Consider the following 12,254-nt stretch of genomic DNA (forward strand, 5'->3'; position numbering starts at 1 on the left):
TCGTAGGGTGTTGCATGCTCGAGTTCGTGTATCAAGCAGGGAGTCAGGGAGACAGGGACGCACGCACAGGGCCGCATTACAAGAGTGCGTTGAAGCCGAGCACGCGCACGCACGCATGCATCAATATGAATCTGATCAGGGGGAGGGGGAGACCGTCTCTTCCGTTTCACACGGCCCAAAAATCCAGTGTTGATCACAACCAGCAAATCAATCTGTTGATCCTTAGCTTTTCTGTATCTAAATATCTACAATTAAACTCCACATGAACTCTTAACTCAAGTCTGTTGCAAAGCATTGACGATACTTTTACTAATTTATCATATCTACAATTAAACTCCACGTGAACTCTTAACTCAAGTCCAGCGCGTCTCCCGCACGGATGTTGAAGAATGGAACATATGTGCAAGGTTCATTTGTGATTATTATGATCCTACAGCTTGCATTGAATTTCATTCGTTGCATGCATGCATCGTGTCCTTCTCCGGATATATTAGCAGAGTCCTGCTCCACATTGATACCTTCTGTTGTTCAGATCGTGTGCATAATAACCGTGTAAATATACAGCAACAACAGAACGTAAGTTAGCTGCGAGTTGGATTAATTACAACTGCTGATATCTACACAAGATGCCGATATCTACAACAAACAATCTACTTACGAGAAGAATTAGAGAGATATCTCAACGGCATGCCAACCCCAAACCCCAGGCCACTCCTATAAGTTGACCCTTTCCTTTCGTTCAAGGCTCATCTCATACCACAGAAGCCAACCAAGCCTCTGTTGGTTTACGCGCCCATCCATCCATCCATCCAAAAGACCAAAGCATAGATCGATGGCGCCGTCCAGCAAGTACACGCTGATCGCGTTGCTCGTCGCCTTTGCTATCATTGCGCCCAGCCTGCTGCACCAATCTGCGGCCGTCAGAGACGGTGGAGCAACCAAGGCTCCTGCACCGTCATCTGCCAACGGCGAAGTCGTCTTGCACCCGACGGCGACGTACGAGATCCCTGACCTGCCATTGCCGGCAATTATACCATGCCCTCCCGCGTTCCCCAAGATCCCGTTCATCCCCTGCTACAACGAGACGCCGCCTGCCCCGCCGCCGCGGCCAATGGAGTGCGGGCCGAAGCTGGTGATGCTGATGCCTTCGTGCTCCGGTTTCCTCACCAACAGCAGCATCAGTGCACCGGGCAACAATTGCTGCGAAGCCGTCAATCGATTCATCAACGTCACGGACAGCGATCCGAACACCTATGATCTTCTTTGCCTCTGCCACATCATTAACGGGGACGTGAACCAGCTTCTGACGGCGCCGGTAGACCACGCGCACGCGCTCTCCCTCTTGCAAACGTGTTTAGGAATAGACCCAAACACAGCTTCCGGCATCTGCAACGACGACGAATTGAGTAAGTCGTATCGTATATACAGTTTATTTCCAAGAAACTATTAATCCTTGTAATAATGCAGCAACTAATTGAGTAAGTCGATATATACCATTACACTGAACAGGGGAACACATACCAGCGATGGATCTTCCCAAACCTCCAACACCGGCGCCAGGGAAGAAGGCCTAGGGTATTTGCCTTTTTACCCTTTCATTTTTTTCCAGTTACTGTTAGAGCCAATTGTTGTCACATAACAGGCTTTTATTTATTTATTTTTGGATTTTTTGCAGGTCGTTGATAACCATAAATACGTAGCAGCAAGAGGTTGATCCATTCTTTCGTCAGGAGCTGGATTTGGTGGATTCATCAGAAGCATCGAAGTGTCTTGGTGCATGCAACAACCGCGTCGTCATTAGATCAGTTTAGTTAGAGCGTCTTGGTTAAGATGTCACCGGGCCATGTATCATTAGAAACAACCGTTCTTGCTCCATGCATACTTCGATAATATATATGTCTGCAGTTTCTCTCTACTCGAACTCTGATTTTATTTGATTTTTTCTTGTTTAATAAAAATAACGATAGTACTGCTGCCATTCTTTAGACCCAATTTCTAGTAGTATGTAGTATACTACCTTTGCTTCTTTGTAATAAACAATAATATGATTTCAACAGGTCATTTAGGTCCCGTTTGGTTCCCCTTGCTAAATTTTAGCTAGCTAAAATTATTTTAGCTACTCTCGAGTGACTAATGGAACTAAACTATTTTATCTCCTTTTAGTCAATGTTTTTGGAACTTTAGCTACTAATAAAGTGACTAATGTTTAGCTAGCTAAAATTTAGCAAGGGAAACCAAACAGGGCATTAATCTAGTGCACAAGAGTTACACGCATCAATCGAACATCTACTTTTTCCAAATTGATGTATTACAATATATAAACTAATAATGCTCAAAGTAAGACTTTAAAATCCTAATATTTCTTAAAGGTAACTTTGAGATCGAGACATGAATTCTGGATAATATCTGCAGATGTGATTATTCTCTGTACTTGAGCGGCATCATTTTAATTTGCTTTTTCCAATTTATTGAAATATATAAAGATAGTAGATCTGCCGTTTATTAGGTCCAGTTTCTATGCAGTAGTGTGTATAATCTATCCCTAACATTAAAGAGGCAAAATTATTTCTACCACTAATTTTTTTCGTCCAACCCTTTCTTTCCTACTCTTTTACAATTACAATAATCTGAACTTGTGGCCTAAAGTGTACTCCCTCCATATCGCTAATAGAGGTCGTTTTGCAGTTTGAACAAAGTTGAACAAAAGATGTCGTTCTGCTACATAAACGCATCTTTGGACGCCGCTGCCCCTGCGCTTGGGCTCCCGCACCGTGAGGAGTTATTAGCGCCGCGCTCGTTGCATCCACGATTGGCCCTCCCATCCGTGTGAGTTATTAGCGCTGGCCGCTGGCGGCTCGCCGCTCGCCCTCGCACACCGCAAAACACAAGCAGCTAAGCCCCCCCAAAAAAACGAGTAATTGAACATGTAAAAAAAGACGAGTAATCGAACATGTATGCATGCAGCAACACCGCTCGCATGCCGCAAAATGCAAGTAGCTAAGCTAGAGAAAAGATGAGGAATCGATGAATATGTTGCATGAAGCAACAACGCTATGCATAAATTGCAAAAAAAAGTGAGGCTGTCGGCATTCGAACTGTGGACGACATCCACATCGCACGGTGAAGTAGCCACTTTAGCTATAAAAGGTTGTTGTCTACATAACATCCACATTTACATTTAATAAAGGTAAACAGGGAAAAATGTCCACTAATTAATGACTTCTTGGTAATCCTCCTCATGTCCTAAACGATCTCTATTAGCGATACGGAGGGAGTACAAAACTGCTTCGGTTTGCAACAGTCCATTATTATATCTATCGTCATGGATAAGAGTCTGTGTCACATAACACGTGCAGCCCATAGACGGCCTTCTGTCTGTAAGTTTTTGGAATATGAACATAGATAGTGAAAAAGATAGGTCATACAATGAATTGTCTATTTAGTTGTCTGCAAGCTATTTAATGATTGTATGTAGCTAAGATCAATTATAAAGACTATTTTATATATCTTTTTGTTGCTATTTGATGAACCCACATACGTCTGATCCACCTGGGAGTATCAGCCAAAGAAGTTTGTTACGTACAAGACAAGTCTATCACACATGTAGTTGTTGATTATAATGTTGTATACATGCCACACACACATACACTCCACCCGGTCTCGGATGCCACACTTAATCACGGTAAGCTGTCTCTCGCTCGCGCTGCGTACAACGGGAGAAGGTGCCGCGGTATAACCTTGGAGCACGGGCCACGCTCGGCGTCTCACCAGGCGACGCAGCAGCTCTCTCTCATCTTTAATGAAGGGTGTTTTTGCAAAACTCCAGTTATGCAGACGGCTTTGCAGACGGGGCTGTACATGCACTCCTTGGCGTACCCATGCCTCCTATAAAGCTAGGGGTCTATGATGGGAAGGATCCATCACATATAGATCTAACAGTGTGTAACACTCCAAATTTAGCTCTTTTAAATAGATGAATTTGATTTAATTAAATTATTATTGTGAAGCATTATAATATAGGAAAAATAATAAATTTTGGGGAAATTAAAATTTAATATAAGTTTAAAAAACATTTTTGATGCATGCATGCTGGTGTATTTTTATTGTGATGACTGATTCAAAAACCAAATGTCAAAATTATTTGAAATCCAATTTGAAAATGAGTTTGCAAAATGGAGTTGAAAAATAAAAAGACTGATGGAGTTTAAAAATCCAATTTTTGTGGAGGAAACTAGACTGATGTATCTCACATTTGCAACTGGGACCATGTCAAAACCAGCTCGGATCTGGGAGATATCCTTATTACAATCTGAGACTGTTGCACAGACTAGAACACAGAACAGATTCGCTTTACCTCTGTTTTTTATTAAGATAATGTCAGAATCTGTAAAAGTGATCTAAATAAAAGTTGTAAAAAATTTCATAAGCTTTCCGAATATTTATGGCATGCCTCTATTGGATCAAAGAAACTCGAGTTATGAGTTAAAAACTGTACCGCTGTTTTTGCATCTTGTCCAGAAAATTTCAGGAATGCTTATTTGATATTGTAACCAGTTTATAATTATGGAAAGGCCCCCAAAAGCTTATTCCTTTGTTGGAAACAGATGGATAATGAAGGAGGAAGAGGCCATGGTCGTGGTCGAGGCCGTGGCCGTGGACGTGGCCGTGGCGCACTGGTGGATCCACCGCCACCACCACCGATTCAGCCAGTGACAGTAGAGCAGCTCATGCTGATGCAAGCTCAATTGATGCAAACTATGATGGATCGTCTGGAGAGTTCACCACCTGTCTAGGTTCACGATAAGAGGGGAGAGTTCACGAAGGGACATCCCTTGTTTTTACACATGCTACTGACCCTTTAGAAGCTGGTGATTGGTTAAGAGCTGTGGAGAAGCAGCTGAACATTGCTTAGTGCAATGAAGTGGAGAAGGTGTTGTATGCCTCCGGACAACTACAAGGGGCTGCACAGGAATGGTGGGAGTCCTACCAATACGGACGCCCAAACAATGCACCACCTGTCACTTGGACGGAATTCATTGAGAGTTTCCGATCTTACCACATTCTGGAAGGGCTCATCGATCTCAAACAAGAGGAGTTCCATACTCTCAAGAAAGGCTCCTTGACTCTCGCGCGAGTACTGTGATAAGTTCACTCAATTGTCATGTTAAGCTCCAGGTGAAGTAGCGAAGGATTCTAACAAGCAGCGTCGTTTCCTAAAAGGACTGTATGATGGCCTGCAACTGCAGCTGATGTCCAATGTTTACCCCAGCTTCTAGGAACTTGTGAACCGCGCTATTGTGATTGACAATAAGCGCAAAGAGATGGATGCTAAGAAGAGTAAGATTCAGGGGTAGGCATCTAGCAGCAATACTCATCCGCGCGTCTTTTCTCAGCAGGGCTTTCCTCATAGGAATCAGAGCCCCCCTAGTTAGTGGAATCAGGGTCAGTACCCTTAGCGCAATTAAAACCAAAACCAGCAGCGTCCCCAGTACCAACAGCAGTTTGGTAATCAGCGACCCCAACAGCAAGCTAACCCTCAGGCACCATGTCCGGGTGTGCCCAACAATGCTCCGGTGAAGACTGCGGTGGCAAACAACCCCAATGCTTGCTACCATTGTGGTGAGGTGGGTCACTATGCCCATCAGCGCCCGAAGAAGCAGAACCCCTCAACCCCATAGAACCAAAACAACAATCAGAGGCCCAGTGCTCGACCACCCCACACTGGAAGGGTGAACCATGTGTCTACCAAATCAGCTCAGGAGGCACCCGAGGTCATGTTGGGTACGTTCAGTATCAACTCCATCCCTGCTACTGTACTTTTTGATTCCAGAGCTTCGCATTCTTTCATCTCGCAAGCTTTTGTTAGAGTACATAGCATAGCTTTGTGTGCCATGAAAAACTCCTAGTGAATTCACCGGGGGTACTATGCCACCTAACTATAGGAGTCCCTCCACTAGTGTTTCTCTAAGGGGGGTAGAGTTCAAAGTAAACCCCATTGTGCTAAGAACTTCTGGTATTGACCTTATTCTCGGGATAGATTGGATGAAGCAACATCGGGCAGTGATTCAGTGCCAGGAGAAGTTTGTGGTAGTGACATCACCAAAAGGGGATAGAATTTGTGTGGAGGTGGTCGTTCAAGCACCTCTGGCTGCTACCGTGAACCAGATGATTGATGAGGTCAATGAGGAGAACTAGGTGGTGAATGACTTCGCCGATGTGTTCCCTGATGAATTGCTAGGTATGCCACTTGACCGAGACATCGAATTCCTTATTGTACTTTTACCTGGAACTGCACCCATAGCTAAGAGACCCTATAGAATGGGAGTGAATGAACTAGAGGAACTTAAGAAACAAATCAAGGAGTTGTTAGAGAAAGGTTTTATTCGCCCTAGTTCATCATCTTGGGGAGCACCCATTATTTTTGTTGATAAGAAAGATAGTACCATGAGGATGTGTGTGGATTATCGGTCACTAAATGAAGTAACCATAAAAAACAAGTACTCTCTGCCTAGAATTGATGACCTATTTGATCAGTTAAAAGGTGCTTGTGTGCTCTTAAAAATAGACCTTCAATCCGGTTATCACCAACTAAAAATCCGTGCATTGGATGTACCTAAGACAACCTTCACTACTAGATATAGCCTGTATGAGTACACAGTTATGTCTTTTGGGCTGACCAATGCGCATATTTCATGTATCTCATAAACAAGGTGTTCATGGCGTTCTTGGATAAGTTTGTAGTTGTGTTCATTGATGACATACTCATCTTTTCCAAAACTAAAGAGGAACATGCTGAGCATGTGAGGCTAATCTTAGAAAAGCTTAGAGAACATATAAGCTATATGCCAAAAGAAGCAAGTGTGAGTTTTGGCTAAAGGAGGTCTCCTTTCCGGGACACGTGGTATCTAATGGAGGGATAGCCATGGACCCCAGCAAAGTGCAAGATGTGTGGAACTGGAAACCCCCAACCAATGTGAGAGAGATCTATAGTTTTTTAGGATTAGCCGAATATTATACACTGCCACACGTTCGGGCATTAGCACCGGTCGGGAAGGGCCTGTTGCCCCGGTTCCCGAGCCGGTGCTGCCCTTCCGGGACTAAAGGCCCACCCTTTAGTCCCGGTTCGGAGAACCGGGGCTAAAGCCCCCCCCCTTTAACACCGGTTGGTAATTAAAGGGTTTCTTTTTTTTATTCACTTCTTCGGTTCTGTTTATTGTTTTTATATAATAATAATAATAGGTTTTTCAATACATGTTTTTGCTGATACAATAATATATTTATATTACACGCATATTAAGCATATATAAATGAAAATTATAGGCTTAGCTTTATAATTAAGCTTTCCCTATAATAAAATGAATAGGCCAAATCAAAAATTAAATAGATATGTAAAAAGCTTTACATATATAGTTTTATATGTACAAAATTTGTGACACATATATACATAGAGTTTTTTCTCCCAATGTCTACAAACGATACAAATGATCATCGTTGTTTGGAATAAGAGTTTCGTTGCCGTTGAAGTGAAACTCGCCGTTTGGATTGATCACTTGCTCGCGGAGAAATCTTGCTATCGTCTCTTGGATAGCTTTGATTCGGTCTTTTTGTATGACCTTTTCCCTCAACCATTCCGTCTTTAATTTGAAATAAATAAAAAAGATATTAGTTATCTAAGTTATTCAATATAATTTAGGAGATAATGAAAAGAGACATGTAATGTACTCTGAGCGTCTCTGTGGGTGTTTGATTGACTTGTGCCATCATGAATTTGCACACGTAATATGCACATAGATTGTTCCCCCTTCTTGTCTTAAACACCACTGTACGATATATATATATATATATATAATATTCACGACCATGACAATAAGAAGACTACAAGTTAGCGAAAGTTTGCTAGCTAGTAAAATTTACTTGTGGATGAATTATGTTAAGCGGCGCTTTACATCCACTAAGATGTTCACGGTCAATAAATCTTTCTCAAACCCTACACACAGCCATTGTGGATCGTGAACTAATAATTACAGAGTCATATTATGATATTCTTCTAGCTGAGATCGACATTACGTACCTTTGAATAATGTTTACCATTTGTTGATAATTTTCTTGTGGTTTTCTCATTGAGTCAAAGATTATCAATTGGTTCTTGGGAATTTCAATGACCATGAGTATCCAGTGAAAGCTGTTTACACACATATATATAGTTAGGCCTATATATAACTATATAAAACTTGTCTCGAGTAATAATAAATAAAATAAAATATGCATGCACTTAATAACTATATAACTCACTCGAAGTTGAAGGGAAAGAGTATTTTTTGTTTTTGTTTTTGGTTCACAAAGAACATCATAAGATTGGTGCAGACTTCTGTCTCATGAGCTGCAGTCCACACTGCCTGCGGAGCCTTGAAAACAATATAAGGGTCAACGAACCCAATACTATTGTCATTTCTGATTCTGAGCTCTCTCATTTGGTGCCTGCATATATACATACAAATCCTAAGTGTGTAAGGATTATATACATGTAATTAAAGAAGTTAGAAGTATAATAAAAAGAAAGAAATACTTACAGACAAAAGCAGCTGATAAGAGATTTGTCGAGAGCGTCGAGGTGACATAATTGGTGCAATTCTTCGAACTGCACGTATATGAGGTCATCTCCACGGAAGTAGTGATGTTGTCTAATACGAACAGAAATCCAATTCTCTCCCCTTTTAGACGCCTCAATGCACTATTTGTTTATTGTAAACATTTGTGTGCTGAGCTCATGTAAACAATGAGGGTCGAATAGACTCTTGCCCGGTTCATATCTTGCCCTCCATGGATGAACTACCTCAACTTTTTCAAATGTTTGGCATCCAATAATGGCGGCAATTTCTTCCATATTTAAACTGCTCTGTCTAAAGTAACGCTCAAGCGAGTCTAGCTCAGACACTGCTAAGGATTTCTTTGGCATCAAGTCTTCATTTGAGTCGTATTGATTTGGCACAATCAAAGGGGGCACCGGTTTTGATACTTCTCCGAGCTGTGGGACCCCCTTTCCTACTCTCTTTCTAGGCTGTGAAGACTTGACCAGAGACCGCTCATAGTCCAAAAGTGCTGGCTTTTTCTGAGTTTCGCGTTGCTTCTTTTGCTGGTCCGCCACCTTCTGCCTCAGTTCCGATGGCTTTACATAAAAGTACGGCTTTTTTGGGTTTAGCCGCTTTTTTCTATCCTCCTTCAATTTATCAAAAAATTGTTTCACCTCAGCATTGGATGCAGCAATTACCTCCTCTTCACTCTTTTCGTAAGGTAATTTTTCTAGTGTCTTAGCTCTCTTTGCTGAGGCAGCCTTCTTTGGAGGTGGGACCGATGACTTCGGTCGTTCTTGGGCGGACCGCTTCTGACTACCTCACTTTGGAGGCGAGGGGACTGACCATGTACTCTTTGGAGAGGGCGGTGCAGGCGGTGGAGGTGGTGGGGCCAATCTTTTCGGTGTTGGAGAACACAGTGGAGGAGTTGGAGACCTCGGTGGAGGAGGTGGAGACCGTGGTGGAGGCGGTGGCGGGGTCAGTGTGGCCGCCGTAGGTGTTGGAGGAGATCCAGCATTGTCACCACCCGCAGCACTATGATGCGCTAGGGAGATAACTGGACTTAGGTTGGAGGAGTCCCTACAAAGAAAACAATTACAAGTTTTGTGAGCAAACTTTTTTTAAATTCAATACATAATAAATAATATAAGAACTAAAATCACGCACAAACCTATGGTGAGGAATAATTATGAAGCGCTTGCGCCAACAAATAAACGTCTTCTCAGCTTCACCTAAGGTCTTCTCTCCGTCTCCCCCTTCTATTTCTAGAAGCACATTGCCACAACCTTTCTCAACCCTATCAATCGAGACGCTAGCATATCCACCAGGTACTGCTCGATTATGGATTCTTGGAGTTCTCATTCGGTCGATAGGGTTGACAACAACAATAGCCACCTTTTTCGTTGCATTCCCATCTGGTACATGCAGCTCAAAGGTAGTAAAAGCCTCTGTGACATCATCCACGGGGAAGTGTAGCTTCGTGTCATCCTAAATGGTTGGTACTTCCATGGATGCGTAGCTGCTTTTCAATTGGCCTGGGGGGCTAACATTGACCTCAGGCTGTGACGTACCTTGCCCTTTCGTCATTTGACTAAGTGCTGCTTGCACTTGCCTTTGAATCTCCGCCTGCATCCATTCTTCACGAGCTTTCTCGCGCTCTTCTGACTGCAGAACAAAAGCTTCCAGGCGGCGGATCCGCTCTGCCTCCTCATCCTTCTTTCTCTAGCGGCTTCTGTAGGTATCTTTATCAGCTTGGAATGATTGCAGCCACGGAAGTGCCCCATAGCCTCTCGTACGCCCACCGTGCTCAGGATTTTCAAGCACATATGTGAGTTCATCCTTCTCCCAAACTAGCCTCTCGTAGGCCTGAACTCACCAGACTGAACCGCCTCTCGTGCACGGACCAGTCTCTCTACTGCTCTAGAGATTTCTTGGCACCAAACTAGAGCCCCGGTGTCTGGGTCCACGCTTCCCCCATGACTGTAGAACCAATGCTTGGAGCGCTCGCTCTAATTCTTTGCTATTGTCTCGGGTGTGACCCCCCTAGCAAGCATCTCCTGTTCCATTCGGTCCCACATGGGAACAACACTTTTTATAACCATCTGATCTCATATGATGGTGGTATGTCTTTTTACTTGCATTCTCTTTGTTTCTAATGGCTCGTTCCTCGCCCTCTTCTGATGTTTTGTACTGCACGAAGTCATCCCAGAAGGCCCTCAGCTTTACATATTGCTTGAGGTTGAAATTTGGAGTCTCGTTTTTCTTGACAAATTTATTGTACAAAAACTTCTTCCAATTCTGGAACAGTACCGCCATCTTCTTCATAGTCCAGTCATAAATTCGCACCTTCAACTCTTCATCGTTGGTGTCGAAGGTGAAAACGTCCGTGACTTTCCAAACTTACTCCTTGTCACGATCAGAGACAAAACTGATTTCAGGAGCTCCTCGCTTCTCTCTGCATTTACGAGCACTGATCGGTATTTGATCTCTCACAAGGTATCCACAGTGACTAACATATTTATTTGCATGTTCACCAAGTGGTCTGCCTGTAGCTATCTCAAACTCAGAGATTACATAGCGGCCCTCCAACGGCTTCTTTGGCCCTCGTGGAGGTACGTTTCTCCCTGTAGAGGTCGATCCAGAAGGCTACACGTAGATATAGAAACAAAAATACTAAATTAATAACCAAGTAAGTCTAAAACCTAATGTAAGAGATACATTATATATGTTTACATTTACATACCTCGCCGGTATTTCTTTCTTGTTGCACGACAAGTTGTTGCTCAAGCGCATTGCCCTGTTGCTCAGGGGCATTGCCCTCTTGTTGCTCAGTCGGATTGCCTTGCATGATCTCGTTGTAATCAATAAAGTACTGACTACCGTCGTCGATCATATTTTGAATGTCATCTTCCATATATTCAGGATCATCGTGAGGACGGTCGGCCATTTCTACGTCTGCAACCATACATATATATTCTATATAAGATAAGAAATACACTAGAATAATATAAGGGCTAGAGTGCTCCAAACTAAAAAATAATACTAAAAAAATAATACGAACAATAACACTAGAATAATATACTAGCACAATATATTTCATAACAATTCAAAACACTACAATTCATAATATACTAGAATAATATACTAAAAAGTCTTTTAAGCCAAGTAATATACTAGAATAATATACTAAAAATAATACTAAAAAATAATACTAGAATAATAGTATAAACAATAATAGTATATGTTTTAAGCCAAGTAATACACTTTCACCTAGAATAATGTACTAAAAAAATTAATACTACAAAATAATACAAGAATAATATAAGTGCTAGAGTGCTCCAGACTAAAAAATAATACTAAAAAAATAATACAGACAATTCATATATACAATTTTAGTCTATATATATAAATTGTTGGCATTCATATGCATATATGCATATATATAGATCGATGAATATACGTAGGATCGTGGCTACCGGAGTTCGTCGAAGGGAGATGGCCGGTGGCGGCCGGCTCTGGTGGAGATAGCCGCTGCGGCAGCGCTGGAGATGGCGGCGGCGGCGCTGGACGGCGGCGGCGGAGCTCTCTGCTCGACGAAGACGAAGACGAAGGCAACTGCTCAGATCCAGGGCGCCTGTGGTTTATATAGGGGCGGACCCTTTAGCAGCGGTCCGTGGCTGGAAC

General features: G+C 42.6%; 1 protein-coding gene across 1 annotated transcript; it reads left to right on the plus strand.

Annotated features, from left to right (window-relative positions):
• LOC8059772 lies at window positions 755-2,070 on the plus strand. Its single transcript, XM_002459771.2, has 3 exons — window positions 755-1,406; window positions 1,510-1,575; window positions 1,676-2,070. Exons 1-2 carry the CDS (start codon window positions 833-835, stop codon window positions 1,572-1,574), a joined length of 639 nt encoding a protein of 212 aa, XP_002459816.1. The 5' UTR covers window positions 755-832; the 3' UTR covers window position 1,575; window positions 1,676-2,070.

Source organism: Sorghum bicolor, chromosome 2, assembly GCF_000003195.3.
Source record: "Sorghum bicolor cultivar BTx623 chromosome 2, Sorghum_bicolor_NCBIv3, whole genome shotgun sequence".
In the NCBI taxonomy this organism is placed as follows: Eukaryota; Viridiplantae; Streptophyta; class Magnoliopsida; order Poales; family Poaceae; genus Sorghum; species Sorghum bicolor.

Coding starts and splice junctions, on each gene's coding strand:
- LOC8059772 (XM_002459771.2), top strand. CDS start 833: ATGGCGCCGTCCAGCAAGTACACGCTGATCGCGTTGCTCGTCGCCTTT. Junction 1,407..1,509: donor CTGCAACGACGACGAATTGA/GTAAGTCGTATC, acceptor TACACTGAACAG/GGGAACACATACCAGCGATG.